Source organism: Populus nigra, chromosome 8 (genome assembly GCF_951802175.1).
Source record: "Populus nigra chromosome 8, ddPopNigr1.1, whole genome shotgun sequence".
Lineage (NCBI taxonomy): Eukaryota > Viridiplantae > Streptophyta > Magnoliopsida > Malpighiales > Salicaceae > Populus > Populus nigra.
In genome coordinates, this window is record NC_084859.1 from 1,684,423 (window position 1) to 1,704,986 (window position 20,564).

The 20,564-nt window shown below is 32.9% G+C and overlaps 2 protein-coding genes and 2 long non-coding RNA genes across 5 annotated transcripts; 2 read left to right on the forward strand and 2 right to left on the reverse strand.

The window, feature by feature from the left end:
* Positions 1–5,691: 5,691 nt before the first annotated feature.
* LOC133701489 (uncharacterized) lies at positions 5,692–9,637 on the reverse strand. 2 transcript variants are annotated; one of them, XR_009843580.1, is made up of 4 exons: positions 8,759–9,637; positions 8,497–8,632; positions 8,304–8,373; positions 5,692–5,920 (listed from the first exon to the last, which is right to left on the reverse strand). It is a non-coding gene; the product is annotated as an uncharacterized LOC133701489 (long non-coding RNA). The 2 variants fall into 2 exon arrangements; XR_009843579.1 differs by lacking the exon at positions 8,759–9,637 and having other exon boundaries at positions 8,497–8,722.
* Positions 6,749–7,500, forward strand: LOC133701487 (uncharacterized). Its single transcript, XM_062125422.1, has one exon. The coding sequence runs from the start codon at positions 6,811–6,813 to the stop codon at positions 7,168–7,170; it is 360 nt and encodes a 119-aa protein (XP_061981406.1). The 5' UTR covers positions 6,749–6,810; the 3' UTR covers positions 7,171–7,500.
* Positions 9,638–17,380: 7,743 nt separating the features above from the next.
* On the reverse strand, positions 17,381–20,553 carry LOC133700609 (uncharacterized). Its single transcript, XR_009843445.1, has 3 exons — positions 20,418–20,553; positions 20,225–20,294; positions 17,381–18,060 (listed from the first exon to the last, which is right to left on the reverse strand). It is a non-coding gene; the product is annotated as an uncharacterized LOC133700609 (long non-coding RNA).
* Positions 18,574–19,166, forward strand: LOC133700608 (uncharacterized). The gene has a single exon (XM_062124183.1). The coding sequence runs from the start codon at positions 18,599–18,601 to the stop codon at positions 18,956–18,958; it is 360 nt and encodes a 119-aa protein (XP_061980167.1). The 5' UTR covers positions 18,574–18,598; the 3' UTR covers positions 18,959–19,166.
* Positions 20,554–20,564: the final 11 nt, after the last annotated feature.

Genomic DNA, 20,564 nt, shown 5'->3' on the forward strand with positions numbered 1-20,564 from the left:
GGTGGGTCTGGACAAGGAACGACTCTAGAGGTTAAGGTTTGTTTTTCTTGTGTGTGGGTTGGAGTTTTGGGTGCCGGTGTTGATGGCGTGAAGGAGAAAGAAAAGGAAGTGAGGGTGAATGTTGTGGTTAGGGAGAATGGTGGATGTTATGTAGATGGAGGCCTGTGGGTAGAGAATTAAAGGGGTCCACGGTTTGTAGGGTTGACTCGGGAGGAAGAAGAAAGAAAGAAAAAATAGGAAGGGCGGCGGCTGGGTTAAAAAAAAGGTTAGGTTTTTTTCAGTTCCCCTAATTTCTGCCCCCTTTAAGTGTGTAACCATCACCTATTTATAGGTAAAAAAGTTTGTTATTTTTAATTGCTTGGTCCCCAAGCAAACTTGATGACCAAGCAACCTAAAAAACAAATTGGTCCCTCAACTTCTTTCTTTTCATATTCGGTTCCTTGCAAATTTTGATTTTTCTTATTTTTTGTATTTTGAATTTTTTTAAAAAGAGTAACTTCAACATTGACTTAAAAAGAACCCTAACAACTGTACGCGTACGAAAAAGACGTTGCAGGTGACGCAAAAACATCAAAAACATATTTTTTTAGGGATTTTTATTGGTTTTTTTTTTTTGCTATTTTGGTTTTTTTCAAAAAATTATCAAAAATTGGGTAAAAAATTTTCTATCTAAAGCCTTCTTAGTTTTTTTCTTTAATTCACTAGCTCGTCCGAGTCTTCCGTATGTCAGCCCTCTACTCAAATGCAAGTGCAATGTCCATCCCGGGCTGTTTACGCTGATTACTACTCTCGTTGTTCATCAAGCCTGACCTTGCCCCCAGATGTGGTGTTGTTTGATTCATCATAAAGATGTTTGAAATAATCATTTTAACATCAACAAAATCATTAAAAGGTGCATCCTGCCAACAAATCATTAAAAGGTTTTATAGTGTTAACCTTATCTTAGATTGTTAATCAGCCATGATATTGCCTTCAGTTGAACCATACTCTTCAAGCATATCAAACTTTATGGAACTGTTAAGTCATCTAAACATGCATAAAAGCTCATCAATGTATGCTCAATGTTCTTGTCTATAAATTCCTCTCAATCCGTCTAATCAGATTATGGAAAGAAATGCATTATCATCATCACTGATATTCCCTTTTATCACCCACATTCATGTGGTGAGATGCCACTTAAATCAATGGGCTTTTAAACAGATTATTTTACAGTCAGTCTTTATGGCATGTAGTTATCCAAATGCACCCATGCGATCAACATCTTTCAGGTGTCATAACCATACTTCAGAGGGTAAACCAAGATTTCAGACATGAATATGCCTATTAAGTGCATCGTTACTCTCAACTGCCGCTGGAGTTCACTCAATCATAGATTGTCTTTGAGCAACATTGCTCTTAGTTAATCTGAATGTGTTCATTCTTTTGTCTATAAAAAAGAGGCGTTTGTTATTGCCAGATGCTAAATATAATTTCGATGGATTTCATTGAATCATTATTTGATTATGTTTATTTTCTCTCCAACTAATTTGAATATCGTTTACATTCCCTTATAGGATCCGCCGTATTGCCCTTGACCGGTCAACTGTTCAAGGAGTGTTGAGAAATGTTGATGTCATTTTCGTTTAGGACTTTGCAAACTCAATCCATGATTTTTTTGTTCTAGAATTTTTTCTTGTTCTAGAATCAACTCGTTCCTTTCAAAGATCATGTATATTTTGAAATGAAATTAGAGAGATGTCAACGTTGAAAGTATTTTTGAAAATCAAGCTTATTTGGTTAAAGACCCAAACACACGCCACTTAACACATGCAATCATTTGATTGTCTTGTATTTTAAAAACAAAAATTGGCCTATTGTAAGATTAAAATAGTTTTCTTATAGTTTTTTGTATCAATTTTAATATCTGATTTTAGGTATGATATTTGATGGTACGTGACGAGGTGACCTTCTGTGGATTTCAACTAGTAAGAGGTTTTGAGTAAAGATTCGAGGTTCTGTTGAAATTTTATCTCTCTTGAGTATCTATTTTATCAGTATGTATAATAATTGATAACTTAGTTCATGAAGCTATGACTTTTATGGAAAAGCTCTTGAAGTTTTGAGAGCTCCATTTATCGGTTCAAATCGCTTACTTGATTAAAAAAGGCTTTTAAAAGCACATAATGCAGGCTTATGGTTCATAACTAAGAAAGAAAGGGAAATTCATAGGCTCAAAAGTGTTTGAGGGTTTTCAAGACCTAGGATCACCATCAATTATTTATTAACTCTCTTTCTCTTGTTGTCTTTGTACAAGAGAATGACATGCCATATATTTCATCAATAAATCTTGTTTCCTAAAACTGGATAGGAAACTCCATCATAATCAAGCAATAATTATGCCCTACTCTTAACAAGATTTTTTATCATTCAAAAACTTTCGGTGTTATTAATTAAGGTCAAATGTTGACATATCATCATACCACTCTTTTCATTGTCAGTCTTAAACTTAAAGAGAATACCAAAGCTATTGCCCATTTCTTATCTCCATGATAATCTTTTGTCTTAATTTTCAATTCAAAAGAAAGGTCAAGATTCTCGTCATTTCCTTATTTATATTTCACTATCTTTATAGTAGAATGACATATAACCATGTTTACCTAAACGATCAAAATTCTCTTAACAGGAGCCATAAAGCAAATCCAACTATTTTAACCAATCTAAACATTTTGAAGACGTGGGAGGTTTTATTACAGATACCAAAGACATGTTCATGGTTTAATATATTTTTCTTTTTTTTGTTTCTTTTCTTTTCCTTCCCTTTTTTTTTGAACTCTCGCCCTCGACATCGACTTTTGGCATTTGTTGTGCCCTTCCTCAATTAAAAACCTTTTTCGCCCTTTCCAGAGTCGATATGAATTTTTCCTACCTTTAGCCTTAACTTGCTTTTAAATGCAAGTAATTTTCATTTATTTGGCTTTCACATAGCTTTCCTTAAAGTTTTCTTGGATGCCCCTTCAGTCTAGGGCTTTTTCATTTTGAGCGATTTCTTAATCGTTGGTATTCCATCAAATGATTTACCTAAGATCAAAAATTGAAATTGACACAAAGAACCATAGAAAAAGCCATTTTAATCTTACAACGAGTCAATTTTTGTTTTCAAAATACAAGACAATTAAATGACTGCATATATTGAATGGCATGTGTTTGGTCTTTGACCAAAGAAGTTTGATTTTCAAAATACTTAAAAAAACACTTACATCTCTTTGATTTCATTTCAACAATTAGACTTGAAAAGACATGATCTTTGACATGTGAGAGTTGATTCTAGAAAAAGAAAGATTGTCAAACAAGAAGAACATCAATCAAGTTTGCAAAATCCTGGACAAAAATGACACTGTCACTTCTTGATCATCCTTGAAAAGTTGAGCATTTAAGGGCAATACATTGGACCATGGAAAGGAAATTAAACAATATTCAGATGAGCTGGGGGCAAAGAAAGAATCAAATGATGAGTTATCGAAGTCCATCAAAGTTATGTTTAGCTTCTGGCACTGACAAAAACCTCTTGATGATAGATAGAAGAACGAGCATGTTCAGATCAACTAAGGATGATATTGTTCAAAGACAATCCATGATTTAGTAAACTCCAATAGCATTTGAGAGCAATGCTGCACTTGAAGGACATCTTCATCTGGGTTTACCCTCTGAAACATGGCTACGAATCCTGGCAGATGTTATTGCACAATTGAAATTAAATAAACATCATAAGGATGCATACCACCAAAGCTGACTGTGGGACCATCTATTTTGAAGCTCAAGGTGCACTTCACCGCATGAATATGAGTGATAAAATGAACATCATTGATAATGCCAATGCATTTCTTTTCATAATCTAATTAGATTACCTGAGAGAAATCCATTGAAAAGAACACTAAGCATACAACAAAGAACCTTTTACCGCATGCTATGAGATGCATGTTTGGATGACTTGATAGTTCCTTGACGGTTCCATGATAACATATACTTAAAGAGTATTGTTTCAACTGAAGGCAAGTTTGTGGCTAATTAACAATTTATGATGGGTGTTGGCAAGACACACATAACTAATCAAAGAAATTTTTTTGAGAGAATTCATAAGATGAATGATTGGTTAAGCTCCTTCATGATGAACCCAACAACATTACACTTGGGGGCATGGTCATGCTTGATAAACAATGAAAGCAGTAATCATCGTGGACAGCCTAAGATGGACACTACACATACATTTGAGTAAAGGGCTAGCACACAAATGAGCCCGTCAATCAGAAGAATAAAAAAAGGCTTTGGATATCAAACAAAGGCAGTCTATGACAATGGAACATCAAAAAGGGAGGGACCTATATTTTAAACCAAGTAAGGATGCATGCATGTCATTTGACCTAGTCCAAAAAAAAAATACATTTGGGCTGACACCAGCCTAACACTCTTCTAGGCCGATGCTGGCCTAACACCTTTGGACCAACCTCGACCTAATTTATTTTGAGCCGATCTCGGCCCAGCAAGGATGGGCTCAGCCCATATATTTGGGCCAACCCATCCCAATATATATTATTATAATATAATATTATATATTAAACAAAAAAAATTCAAAAATCCTTTCAAAACAATTTGTGATTTTCTTGTAGAATATTCTATCAATTTTGATTAATATTGGATTGTATTTTTATACTATAAAGATACAAATCTGGTATTCAAATACCTGTTTTTTCCAAAATGTTTTTTTAAAATTATATAAAAAACTATCTTAATTTCATACATGCGACCAAGCTTCTAAAAAATATAGAAATTTTCATATTACATTTTCATACAACAAAAATTAAAAAAATATGTATTAGCATGCATTTTTTGTTTTAATAACTTGTTTATTAAATGCATGAGAGCAAGCCAATATTTCAAAAAATACAAAAAAAACTATTTTGTTTTTTTAATATTTGGGATTACAAATTTATATGTATGACGTATTCATAATATTAAATAAGAGTTCGTTCTTCTTTTGTTCATGTTAGAATTGTTAGGTTTTTCCTAAAAAGATAAGGATCTCCTTGCTAAGGAGAACTTTTCTTAAACCTTATCACCAACAATTAGAAAACACAATAACATCTTAGCATATATCAGACATATTAGGAACCTAATGGGTCATACACATTAAGAACTAATAGTAAAAAAAATAAAGTGGTATAATTTAATTAGGTATGATGTAATTAAATATATTTTGGAAATTAAAAACTAAAATATAATTAATACAAATATTATATTTCTAGATTTAGAAAAATCAAGAAAGGACTCGATTAAATTAATTTTAAAAATTATCCTGAATTAATATATGAATATTATTCAAGAAAAAAATTGAAATGTTTTAGGGTTTTAAAAGCACGTGCGCAACAAGGGTAAAGTGCCCTACCGGCGACGTATGGAAGAAGAAGGGGAGATAGAGATAGTTTTAGGGTTTTGGGGTATTTTACCTCTTTACCCCTTCCCTTTTGTGTTATGACCATACGGTTTATTTTAATATAAAATACCCTTTTACCCTCCTCTTTATGCTTTTTTTAACCCCTCAAATAAAATTTTGATTTTATTTTAATTGAAACTCAAATTAAATTAATTATTAAAAGCGAACTGGAAATCAGTCGAACTCGAAATTCAAAAGCGATTACTCGATGCTTGCTGCAGAGATCGAGCGTAATTCTAGAGATTATATTATAAAAAATATAGTGTGGACCCAGGAATTGAAAATGACTTCAAATTTTGGACAGTCATGGAAGGACTTGCCCTTCAACAATATCGTGCATCTTGTTGCTTATTCGAACAAAAACCTCGCAGAAATCTCAAGAAAATGCAGGATGTAGCTCTCCCTCTCTGCGGACCTTATTGATGAAACTTTGGGCGGACTTAGAGCACATGCCTGCAAGATCAAGAACCAGCTTTATCTAAAATCACAAGAGCCAATATAATAATGGTAAAATACAATTAACTGATAACAAATCTTATGCAATGTATTATATAAATCTCCATTTTTATATTTAACTTACCCACTGTAAAAATTATTGAGCATGAATAATAACTACATAAACATGTAATTAATTTTTTTTTGTTAATGCTCAATATTATACTGATCCTAGAATAATTGAAGTGAGGAGTGAAAGCCTCGTCTCTTAAGAGGGGATATTATCCCAAGTTTATGACCCAGACTTAAAATGAATAGGGAACCTAGATAAAATTATAAATGAAACCTTTTAAAATATAATTTTTAAGAAATATATTTTAATTTATTATTATTCACGTATGTCTAATAATAAAAAGAACAATTTTCATTTCATAAAATATAATTGAAAAATAAACCTTATTTATTCTTGTAGTTTTTTATTAAATGGGGTCCTTGGCCATTGTCCAAGTTGCCCAAAATGCTCTAGCTCACTAAACACTTAGACAAGCATGCAAGATCTTCAGCAAGTGTTTGGTTTTCGCAAGTTAGAACGAACGAGGTGCACGAGAGGCAATACGAGCGTACCTCCTGGCTCATTTAGTCTTTGAAAAAGCGTAGTCATAAGCCTGCGTTTCTCTTGTTCTATCTACAAATAATCCATCAAGATTTAAATAACGCCATGCGAAATCGATCAAATGAACAAGATTTCCGAAATCTCTCGCTCAATGTCTTTCTACCATGAATACAGTAGCTAGCTAGTTTTGATTTATTATAAATCAACAACCTCCCTGCAAGCAACCATATCAATCCAGCAGCAGATAGTTTAAACATAACCATTTCTCTCTTTTTTCACGACCCTTGAGAAAAAAATGCAGATCTTCAGCAAAGTGTTGACAGATACTGATGTTCGTTTTCGGTTCTCGCTCCCAACTCATTGCTTGCAGCATTTAGATTTTGCTGGAAATAATTCTGTTGATTTGCATGTTAAAGATAGCTCTGGTGAGCTTCGAGTTATTCGTTGCCTGAAGAGAAAAGAAGATTATGACAAGCCAGTGCTTTCTAAGGGCTGGCTTAAATTTGTTGCTGATTATGGACTGAGAGTTGGTGACAAGGTTGTTCTTCATCGTGAGGATGACCAGAACCTGGGGTCACAGTTCAGGATTGAAGCTAAGAGGAGAATCAATCTGTTTGGTGAGGAAGTTTGGGGTGATGTGACAAGAGCTAACTAGCTGTTATTTGCATGGAGCGTCAATCTGTTTGTGTTTGAGTGTTTGTAGTGATAATCAATGTTCTTAGCATCAGTCTAAATAAATAAATATGTTGCTGTTCTTGGTTTCTTGAATATGTATTACGTGCATGTAATTCCCATCATTAATATATGTACTGATCTCAAATTACGTTTCCAAGAGTTATGTTTTTTTTCTTCTTCAGGTTTTTACGTACTTTTCCAGGTTTTTCAACTTTGTAGGTTTTTTGTTTTTATTTTAATTTTTTTTTCAATTTTTTGCGCTTTTCAAGTGTCTGAAAATGAAGATTTCCATTGATTTAAAACCATTTAGACTCCATATATATAGTTTTTGAAATCACGGGAACTAACTCATTGGTGATGCTAAGAAACAAAGATCGATTGATTCAAATCCTATGGCGTCAATATTGAGATATAATCCTATTGTAATAACATATCATTTATAAAATTATATTTTTTAATCTGATTATTAAATTCTGCTGAAATTTTACAAGGAATCTCCTAATATATTATGATACCTCATGTTAAAAATTTAAAAAGACCTTGCAAAACTGTCAATTCCATTTATAATTTTGTTTTGAAAGTGTATCCTTTTATCTTCTTTTTTTTTAGATTTGATTATTTTTTAATTTTTTTATTTAACAATAAATTTATTAAAAATTTATCTATATAATATTTTTAATCAAATTATATTTTTATTAGTTGTATAAAAATTATGTTCTTTAAATTAATATTTTGAATTATAAACAGTTTGGAACGATATGTGAAAACGCTATGAAACTAAAACGTGAAAAAACAGAACACTAACTGGAACGGATTTGTTTAAACAGAGCAATTGAAACATGGACTCCACCATTAGCCTGTGAACTCAAGATTCCAACTTCCCCTTTCCTTCCTAGTTTATGTGAAGTTTGCTTACTCATTCACATCAAAGGACAGTTTTCTTTTCTTTATTTTTCTTTTGTAAAGAAGTTTGAAGCATCAGGAAACTAGCTCAGTATTGAATTGAAACATGTCTAGTCCTTTAAAATTCACAGAACGTAACAGGGATATTGAGAGTAATTCAATAAAGAAGCACTCAAACCATATCATACATAACTGAGAAGAGAAACTTACTTCGTTCCTCCTCCTCTTTTGATAAGCCCAGATGGAGGGATTCACAGAAGGCATCATAAGTGCCCCAAACCTGTAGCAAAACGCAAAGAAAGTTGGTTGGTATACAATACTCCTGCTAAGGAACTTGAAGAAAGAAAGCGATTTGGCATCGCTGCAGCAGCTAGAGAGATCTTGAAAGAGATGCTTAGCCTACCTCTTTACATGTATCAAAAACAAGAACACCCAATATTCCAATTCTGGTTCACATCCAAGATATTGAAGAGTTCAATGCTTCGGTCAATGCAGACGAGAGTGTTGAGGTCAACAGCCAAGTCTCCATGATTTGCTTACTAATTGGATCCTCAAAAACAAAGAGCAAATACCATGAGAATATTCGAAAGCAATAATTGAAGGGGCTTAAGCAAAGATGCCGTTCATATATATTAAGAGATTAGGTAAAAAGATTGGGGAACTACCTGGAACGTAGGACGAGATTGCGTTTGAAGGAAAAGAAGCGGTATTATTTTGACTCACAATCTTGGAACAAGTACAAATAAGTCCTTCTCCTTTATAGTCTGGCTAATCTACCCCTAAGCTTTGTCTTGCCTTGGCCTTTTGCCCTCTCTCACATTGCAGCTATAAATCATGCTCGTCTTCTGTTTTCGCAGATACAAAACCCCAGCACTTATATTTGGAATACCATGATTAGAGGCTACTCTGAAGCCAAAATGGGCCATAGTGGCTTCTTGTTTTTCTGCCAAATGCTTCAGAATGGCGCTGAAATGGACTGTAGGAGCTTTGTTCTTGCGCTCAAAGATGGGTTTTGCTTCTGCTATGTTGTTTCAAGATGGGTTGGCTCGGTTTTATGATCTGCTGCGTGGTTGTTTGGGTTTTGCTTGACACTTGTTTGATGGAATTCCCGCTAGAGATGGATTTTCTGTCTATGACTGATGGGTATTCTAAGCGTAAGTGTTGGGATGAGACTGGAAGCTTTTTGACTCGATGTCAGTGGAGGGCAATGTAGAGCCAGAAGAGGTCACTATGATAGCCGCTCGTTCAGCTTGCTCGCAGAAGGGGGGTTTGAGATTAGGGAAGAGTTTTCACGAATATGTAAAACTAGAAATGTAAATCACCATGAATGTGAAATGTGGCTGCTTGGATTCTGCAAGAGGGACCTTGGATACCATGGGAGTTAGATATGTGTTCTCTTGGACGATAGAAGAAGAGTGTGGCAGTTGGAGAAGAATGAGATTTTCACAGTTAAATCAGGTTGTGCTCTCATTGATGATATTTGGCATCGAGCATCTAAGAATTTAAGGGATGCTTATGTGGTTGTTGTTGCCTACAGAAAAATTATTAGTTATGATGATGATTGTTGTTCTTTTGTGATATGGAAATTGAGACTATTGATCACCTTTTTATTCATTGCTATGTTACTTAGAGGTATACTGAAGACTATTCAGCTTGAATGGAATCATTTGTTACATGGCTTAATTAGTTGCTGAAGGTTGAGAATATTTTCAAAACATGAAAAGAAATTATTTATATATGAATCATTAAGGTTTTATCTTGTTTTAAATATAAATCAACTCAAAATTTTATGAAAAATCAATAGCTAAAAAATGAGATTCAAGATTTAATAATCAAGAAAGAAATTGAAAATAAGAAAAAGGAAATAAAGAACAGATCACAAGAGGACATATTGAGGCTCTGTTTTCGACACCTCCTTTATATTTAGAAAGATCTCAAAGTGAGATGATTAATTACACGTGGAATAACACCAAACAAGGTCGTAATTAACCCCAAACAAAACACCTAATTAATTACAACCTCGTTTGGTGGACTTCCAAGGTGTGACTGAATTGTATCATCAAGATCTTTCTAACGGTACCAGATGTGTAAAAAACAAAGCTCCGGTGTGTCCCCAGTTACTCATTCCTTCTTTACTTTGTTTCTATTGTAAATAATGGATACTATTTCAAAAGGTTTTTATCTAGTGTTTATATAGTGAACTCTGATATAGGTATAGCGACCTCGATAGGCACAGGACCCTTAGGTTTGACAATCATGCTAGACCTAAAGAAATATGAGTCTGGCGAACATGCCAGATTCAAAATACGTGCGTTTGGCTATCATGTCACGCCCAAGGTAATATGGATTTGGCGAACATGCCAGATCCAAAATACTTGGGTTTGACAATCAACCTAACCCAAGGCAAACATGTTAGCACTCTATAAATACCATGCGCTCTTACAAGGTGCTAAAAAAACCGTGGTATTATTTTTCTGTGTTTGCAAGGCTTGTTGGTATTTCCTTTCTATCTTGGTCGTTGTTTTTGTAACCCTTATCTTTAGATGAGGAACTTGTTGGATCTTGGAGGATAGCCTTGTGTTGAGAAAATATCCTTAAGGACAGTGTATGTACACGCTTCAAGCTATAGTTTGTTTATGTTTGATGTATCTTGTTTTTACACCAATCTTAAGGATATTTTAGTAACATGGACGAGAACACTACTGTCGACAACGTTGTTGCCCTAAACAATGTTGTTGTTGAGAACTCAGCTGCTGCCATCTCTCATGTCGCCAGCTCTGCTGTTGTTGCCGTTATATCATTAGCTAAACCATTACTCATGTTTTACCATAGACGACATTGTTCACTTTTTTTGTTTTAGGTTTGCTATAAATTTAAGGGGGGAATATTAAACCCAGTTGAATTCATAGTCTGGGTTTACCCTAAATAAACTAAAGCATATGGGGTGAACGATATGCAGATGCACTGCTCACCCCCTCATGTTTTATTATGGACGACACTAGTTTTGTTTTTTTTAAGGTTTTGCTATAAATTTAAAGGGAAAATGTGTGAGGTGAACATCGTGCAGCTGCATTATTCACTCCTTTACGTTTTACCGTGGACGACATTGTTTACTTTTTTTATGTTTATTATAAATTTAAGGGGGGGAAATATTAAACCTGGTTGAGCTCATGGTCCAGGTTCACCCCTCAAGTTTTACTATGGACGACGTTGTTCTTTTTTTTTTGTTTAGGAAAAAATATTTTCTTTTTTTTTGTTTCTATTTTTTAAAATTAATCTTATTTTTATTTTTATTTTTATTTTTAATTAGATTAATATTCTTTCTCTCTTTTATGCTTTTCAGAAAGCTTATTTGAAATGACAATTATATTTTAATTATACATTTAATATTTTAGGAGGTATTTCTTATGAATCTATATTTTTTAATCTTTTATATACATGAACTTTAATTTTGAAAATAAAAAGGATATTTATTTTCAAATAATATTTCTAATATGTGCAATCTTGCATATTATTTTTTACCTTTTATTTTATTCAATTAATTTAATGTGTGTGTCTATTTTTATTATCGTTTAATTGAATAAAATAATTATTTTAATTAACAAATTTAGTAAACACAGCCACGTAAATGTCACGTCTTGCAAAATTAAATATTTTAATTTACACTTGTCTCTCGAATTTTTCAGTATTTATTTTTAGTCATTGTTTATGGTTTTTTTTCACTTATTAAGACATACAGTTCTCATTGTTTTGATTGTATGTATGTATAATTTTTTTTATTTTCACTTGGAATTTTTTTAAATACAAAAAAGTATTGAAAAAGTCTATATATAAATTTTTTTGTTATCTAGTATAAACTAAAAGAGGTGGTGCTTTTATTATGCACTATCTTGTAAAATACTATTCATTTCAATAGCATTTTTTTGTCTTTTTTTTTCTAAATATATATTTTTTCTAATTTTATACTTCAATATTTTGTTTATTGGAAATTAGGTTTTATGATTTATTGTGGTTTGCTTTATACGTGGTTAGCTCGATCTTGTAATCCGTGTCACAGGTTTGGTGGGTTGACTCCAATTTTATTTGTCTTTTTTAATTGATAATTTTTTTTTTCAATTTCATCATTCAACAATAGGTTGATTGGAAATTAGGTTTCATGATTTATTTTGATTTACTTGATATAAGATTATCTCGGTCTCATTACTTGAGTCGCGGGTTTGACGGGTTAACTTTGTTAATTCGAGTTTTTATTGACTTTTTTTATTGGATTTTTTTCTATTTCATCCTTCACATTTAGTTGATTATGAATTAGGCCTCATGAATTATTTTGGTTTTCTTTCAATGAGGTTATTTCGGTCTTATGCTCGGGTCACATGTTTCGTGGGTTAACCCGGATAAACTCTTATTGTTTTGTTGTATCCTATTTTTAAATTTAATTTTCTTTATTTTCAACCTTTACAATGAGCTTATTGAAAATTAGACTTCATAATTATTTTTTTATTTGCTTTTAACAGGGTTATCATAGTCTCATGACCTTGGTCGCAAGTTTGACAGATTAATTCAGGTTGACTCCGGTCTTTTTTTTTTATTTACTTTCTATGAGATTATCCTGAATATTTTTTTCTAATTTCATACATCAATACTTAGTTTATTAGAGATTAGGATTCATAATTTATTATGATTTGCTTTATACATGGTTAGCTCGGACTTATAACCTGTGTTGTAGGTTTGGCGGGTTACCTCGCGTTTGTTTTATCTCTTTTTAATTGACCATTTTTTTTCAATTTAATCATTCAACATCAAGTTGACTGGGAATTAGACTTCATGATTTATTTTGGTTTGTTTTTTATGAGATTCTCTCGGTCTCATGACTCGAGTCGCGGGTTTGGCGAGTTAACCCTGTTGACTCGAGTTTTTTTTTAAACTTTTTCATTGGCATTTTTTATATTTCATGATTCAGCATTGGTTTTATTGTGAATTAGGCTTCATGATTTATTTTGTTTTGCTTTCTATGAAGTTTTCCAGTCTTATGCTTGGGTCACTTGTTTTGCGGGTTAACCCAGGTAGACTCAAGTTGTTTCACTGTGTTCTATTTTTAAATTGATTTTTTTTAATTTGCAACCTTTAACAATGAGTTTATTAAAAATTAAGTTTCATAATTTATTTCGATTTTCTTTTAATAGGGTTATCACAATATCATGACCTTCGTCGCAGGTTCGACATATTAATCCGAGTTAAATTAAGTAATTTTTTTGTCTATTTTTCATGAGGTTATCTTGATATGATGACCCGAATCACAGGTTTGGCAGTTAACCTAGATAATTTTTTTTATTTTTTAATTAATTGTTTTCATTTACATTCTTCAACAATGAGTTGATTGGGAATTGAGCTTTGTAATTTGTTTTGATTTACTTTTTATAGGGTTATCATGGTCTTATAATCTAGGTCGTGGATTTGACAGATTAACCTGTGTTAGCCCGAATCGACTCAATATGTTGTCATTCTAATATTATTTATAAAAAAAAAGATGTTGTCTTGAATTTTTGTTAATCAAACAACATTTTTACAGGTTGTCTAGGGTTACTTATATCCATCAGGTCGATCAGCTCACATCGGCTCAACCTCCACGCAGTTTTAAAAATTATTTACTTGAAAAATATTAGCAATGTCTGGATGTTTCTTTTGTTTGCTAAAAAAAATTTATCTGACACGAAGCGTAGAGGAGTTCAACGATCTAGTCTATCAACAAAAACTAATGGAGGGAAATCATTATTCCTCTCCTTGAACGGTACTATTTAAGTACAATGTGGCCCGTGCCACACCGAGGGTGGGACCAAACTTTTTCCAACACTAAAAAAGGATATTCAACCGATGATAATCTAAGACAACTAAGTTAAATTAACTAAAACACAGCCTCGAATATGAGACCGAAAGAACCAGTAAAAAAAAAGAAAAAAGAAAATTAGAAAGTTCAAGGCCTGATAACCTAATGTCAAAGATGAAAACAAAAAAAAAACCTTCAAAAAATACAATGCCAAAAAAGAAAACCTGAGTCAACTCGAGTTAACCCTGTTGACTTGAGTTTTTTTTTTTACTTTTTCATTGGCATTTTTTATATTTCATGATTCGGCATTGGTTTGATTGTGAATTAGGCTTCATGATTTATTTTGTTTTGCTTTCTATAAGGTTATCTAGTCTTATGCTTGAGTCACGTGTTTTGCAAGTTAACCCGGGTAGACTCAAGTTGGTTTACTGTGTTCTATTTTAAAATTGATTTTTTTTTCATTTTCAACCTTTAATAATGAGTTTATTAAAAATTAGGCTTCATAATTTATTTTCTTTTCTTTTAATGGGGTTATCACAATATCATGACCTTGGTCGCAGGTTTGATAGATTAATCCGGGTTAAATCAAGTCATTTTTTGTCTACTTTTCATGAGGTTATTTTGATATCATGACCCGGATCACAGGTTTGGCGGGTTAACCTAGACAGTTTTTTGTTATTTTTTAATTAATTGTTTTTGTTTACATTCTTCAACATTGAGTTGATTAAGATTTGAACTTCATACTTTGTTTCGATTTACTTTTTATGGGGTTACCATGGTCTTATAATCTAGGTCGTGGGTTTGATAGGTTAACCTGAGTTAGCCCGAATCAATTAATATGTTGTCATTCTAATATTATTTATATATATAAAAAAAGATGTCTTGAATTTTTGTTAATCAAACAACATTTTTACAAGTTGTCTGGGGTTACATATGGATCCATCAGGTCGATCACGTCACATCGGCTCAACTTCCATGCAGTTTTAATAAAATATTTACTAGAAAGATATTAGCAATGCCTAGATGTTTATTTTGTATGCTAAAAAAAATTGATATGACTCAAGGCGTAGCGCAGGTCAACGATCTAGTCTATCAACAAAAACTAATAGAGGGAAATCATTGTTCCTTTCCTTGAACGCTACTATTTATGTGTTTTTCATTAGAAAGAAGGTGGCATGCGCCATACCAACGGTCGGACCAAACGTTTTCCAACACTAAAAAGGAAATTCAAAAGGGAAAAAAACACAAGGCAATAAAGGACTTGACTAACCTATTACCCGGGATATGAGGCAATCATGATTAACTTGACTAACCTATTATCCGGGATATGAGATCGAGATAACTCAACAAAAAGAAAAGAGCAAAACAATGAAGTTAAGGGCTTAATAACCAAATGTCAAAGGACAAATTTAAAAAAAAAAACATTTTTCAATAAACGACTACCCTGCTAGGAGGCAACCATGAAAAAATAACAAGGTAAAATATTCAACATAATTTAAAACCCGAACAATGTAGACCAGACATGGTATAAAAAATGAAAGAAAATAATTGGGGGCTAAATTGGAAAACAAAAAAACCAAGAAAGGGATAAAAATATTTATTGAAAGAATGAGGACCAAAACTGGATAAAAAACCAAATGAAATTAAATGTCAAGAGACAAAATTAAAAAAGAAATAAATCAAGAAAATGATAAAATATATAACAATCAAAAGAATGAGGACAAAAAATAATTTAAAAAACAAATACAATAAAATTAAAAGGGATGGAATTGCAAAAAAAAATAGAAATCAAGAAAAGTATAAAGCATAGAAATAGAGCAATTAAAAGTAGAGTTATCAAATCGGATAAAAAAATCAAATTAAAAAAATATCTATGAATGAAATTGAAAAAAATCCAAACTTCAAAAAGCATCAAAAGCCAAATAAACAGTAATTAAAAGTATGACAAAAATAAATAAGATTACAAACTAGAGGACATAATTGTTTTTTTGAAAGTTTAAACGCATTTTTCTAAGAAATGAGAGACAAAGGATAGAAGAAAGAAAAACCTCTCACCGCAACTCAATCAGACCTCCTCTTCAAGCACACGCCACACCATCGAAAAGAGGATGATGCGTCACTCCCAACGTCGTGGCGGTAGCAAGACTTTGGTCATCACACGATCCCTCACACACCACTTAAATGGCGAGGAGGCCATGACGCGCTAACGAGTGCATGAGCAATTGTTTTTAATAATATTTAAACACTTAGGATTACCTACCCACACTTGACAAAGCCTAAGAATAACAGTAAAACCAATCAAAAATGACCAAAATACCCTCGTAAGTAGCCTTTGTTTTTTTTCAAATTGCAAGGTTAGTTTCGCCTTTCTACTGTTTTTAAAAAAGGAAAAGACGAAGAAACCCTTCTATACATGTATATTGTTTTCTCTTCCAAGAGCATAATCGTAACTCCATTATTCTTTAAAAAATGACAAAAAGACCCTCACAACAAAGATTTTGTTTTTTTTTAAGGCAAGATAGTCATTACACTATAAAAAACATCTCCAAACTATTTTGTTCTCGATCAATTTTGTAATGACGAGTGTATCCCATGGAAAAGACATTTCTACCCTAAATTACAGGTCTAATAAGTTTTTTTGGCGAGAGCAAAATTGTATTTATGTTATTCCAATCTATGATTTTTGTGTCTAGGGCCATAATACAAAACTGAGCTCATTTAGTTTTTTTTTTTTTGGTAATTTTATTTTATTTTTCATTTTCATTTTCTTGTGTTGAGTTTATTAAGAACCAAACTTTGTTATTTATCTTGTTTTTTTTTATATGAGATTATTGTGGTATCTGAAAAATGTCTCGTACTAGGTAAGTTTTGATTTTAGGTTGTGTGGTGATTATTCAGGGCTGAAAGGACATTTTTCCAATATTCAGGGCCAAGGTCAGGAAGTATGGAGATCGATTGCTTGAAACCATTGAATCTACCATTAGGGAATACAATAAGGGAGACAGAAATAGTAGCCGTAGCAACGAAAGTACTGATTCAATAAAGAGGAGAAGAGATGCAAGGAAGGCTCTGAATAGGAACATGGAAGAAGATGATGAATTCACCAGAAGCACTGGTCGGTCAAAGAAAAGGACAGCGACAAGGCAGAACAAAGGTTCCGAGGTTCATAATTCTATGGAGCCTCTTAGCTGCAACCAGTTCCTAGACGAGGACCTGGATTTCAAAGATTCCTATCATGATCTGGAAGCTGATGCTTAGAAGTAAAGGATGATCAAAGATTCCGAGGTTCATAATTCTATGGAGCCTCTTAGCTGCAACCAGTTCTTAGACGATGACCTGGATTTCAAAGATTCCTATCATGATCTGGAAGCTGATGCTTAGAAGTAAAGGATGATCAAAGATTCCGAGGTTCAGCGGCTGGTGTTTCAAGATTCAGCCGTGTAAATTGTGAAACTAATTGTGATTGGATAGTAATTGTCTGTTTAATTAATGCACTGATTATTGTTTTAAAATAGAAAGTACAAATATAAATATAAAAAGAACAAACATGTTTCGGGTTAGAGAGATAAATACAAAATATAAAAATAAATGTGATTAAGGATAAATATGTTTTTTTTTCTTTCTAAACTATCTATCCTTTCTAATATCAATAGGAACCCTTTGGGAAAAATTAAGGGATAAAAACCCGCTGCCTGTGAAAAAGAAATCACATAGCCTCCGAGTCGAAACGTCGTTGCACGCCCACGGTGCTGACGCTCTCGGTCGATCGTACAGACATGATCCCGTGTGGCAAATTTCTTCAAAACCCTTTTAATTTATTCTTTGGGCTACATGTATACAACACAGACACCGAACCATTTCAAATCAGTCGAACTCGGAATCCAAACGCGATTACTCGATGCATGCTGCAGAGGTCGAGCGTAATTCTAGCATTATTATATTATAAAAAATATATCGTGGAGCTTGAATTGAAAATGACTTCAAATTTGGACAGGCATGGAAGGACTTGCCCTTCAACAATATCGTGCACCTTGTTGCTTATTCGAACAAAAACCTCGCAGAAATCTCAAGAAAATGCAGGATGTAGCTCTCCCTCTCTGTGGACCTTATTGATGAAACTTTGGGTGGACTTAGAGCACATGCCTGCAATATCAAGAAACAACATTTTCTAAAATCACAAGTGCCAAAAATAATGGGAAGGATGGGCTAGGTAAAATACAATTAACTGATAACAAACCTTATTTATTCTTGTAGTTTTTTTATTAAATGGGGTCCTTGGCCATTGCCCATGTTGCCCAAAATGCTCTAGCTCACTAAACACTTAGACAAGCATGCAAGATCTTCAGCAAGTGTTTGGTTTTCGCAAGTTAGAACGAACGAGGTGCACGAGAGGCAATACGAGCGTACCTCCCGACTCATTTAGTCTTTGAAAAAGCGTAGTCATAAGCCTGCGTTTCTCTTGTTCTATCTACAAATAATCCATCAAGATTTAACTAACGCCATGCGAAATCGATCAAATGAACAAGATTTCCGAAATCTCTCGCTCGATGTCTTTCTACCGTGAATACACTAGCTAGCTAGTATAAATTAATTAACAAGCTCCTTGCAAGAAACCATATTAATCCAGCAGATAGCTTAAACATAACCATTTCTCTCTTTTTTCACGACCCTTGAGAAAAAAATGCAGATCTTCAGCAAAGTGTTGAGAGATACTGATGTCCATGTTCGGTTCTCGTTCCCAACTCATTGCTTAGAGCATTTAGATTTTGCTGGAAATAATTATGTTGATTTGTATGTTAAAGATAGCTGTGGTGAGCTTCGAGTTATTCGTTGCCTGAAGAGAAATGGAGTTTATGACAAGCCAGTGCTTTCTAAGGGCTGGCTTAAATTTGTTGCTGATTATGGACTGAGAGTTGGTGACAAGGTTGTTCTTCATCGTGATGATGACCAGAACCTGGGGTCACAGTTCATGATTGAAGCTAAGAGGAGAATCATGCTGCTTGGTGAGGAGGCTTGGGGTGATGTGACAAGAGATAACTAGCTATTATTTGGATGTTCGGCCATATCCAGATATATATAGAAGAATGAATTTATGTGTGTGTTTATGTTTGAGTGTTTGTAGTGATCATAATCAATGTCATCTGCGTCAGTCTAATTAAATAAATGTGTTGCTGTTCTTGGTTTCTTGAATATGTATTACGTGCATGTAATTCTCAGCAATAATGGATTTAATTAATTATATATGATCAGATTCTGTCTCTAATAAATAGTATGATTTATATAGTATATCTGTACTGATCTCAAATTACGTTTCCAAGAGTTTTTTTTTTTTTTTTTTTGTTTCTTCAAGTTTTTACATTTCCAGGATTTTCAATTTTGTTGGTTTAAATCATGGGAAATTCATTGGTGATGCTAAGAAACAAAGATAGTTGTTTCAAATCCTATGTGTCAACTCTTTTCTGTTTTGTTTGGAATGACTGATATATTTCATTTTAATTTAAAAAACAAAAAGAATTGGAATAGATTTTATTTTGTTTAAAAAAATGTTATCTAGTTTTATATTATCAATTATATCTCTCAATCCGACTATTGAATAAGACTAAAATTATATGAGGAGTCTCCAGATATATTAGATTTTTTTAAAATTTCATCATTTAACAATGAATTTATTAAGAATTGAACTGTATAATTTGTTTTGATTTGTTTTATTTGAAGTTATTATAGTCTTATGATTTGAGTCATGGATTTCAAAAGTTAATCCAGGTTGATCTAATATGTTGTCGTCTCAATATTTTTTTTTTAAATATGACATCTTGAATTTTTTTCATGTCATATTGTTCAACTCTAACTTTTTTATTAGTGTTTGGAATTTGAATTGTATAATTTGAATTATGATTATACGTGGATTTGAGTTGAAATTAAGTTTGTTGAATTATATATATATATATATATATATATATATATATATATATATATATATATATATATAAACAGTATATCCTCAAAAGGATATGTTAAAATGCTGTGAAAGTAAAACAGAACGCTAACTCATTCAAGTTTATGTGAAGTTTGCTTACTCATTCACATGTCAGTATTACGGATTGGTTTTGTGATCCTCAAAAGGACAGTTTTTTTTTTTTTCTTTTGTAAAGAAGTTTGAAGCAAGCAACCATCAAGAAACTAGCTCAGTATTGAATTGAAACATGTCTAGTCCTTTAAAATTCACAGAACGTAACAGGGATATTGAGAGTAATTCAATACAGAAGCACTCAAACCATATCATAAATAACTGAGAAGAGAAACTTACTTCGTTCCTCCTCCTCTTTTGATAAGCCCAGATGGAGGGATTCACAGAAGGCATCATAATTGCCCCAAACCTGTAGCAAAACGCAAAGAAAGCTGGTTGGTATACAACAATCCTGCTAAGGAACTCGAAGAAAGAAAGCGATTTGGCATCGCTGCAGCAGCTAGAGAGATCTTGATAGAGATGCTTAGCCTACCTCTTTACATGTATCAAAAACAAGAACACCCAATATTCCAATTCTGGTTCACATCCAAGATATTGAAGAGGTCAAGGCTGCGGTCAATGCAGACGAGAGTGTTGAGGTCAACAGCCAAGTCTCCATGATTTGCTTACTAATTGGATC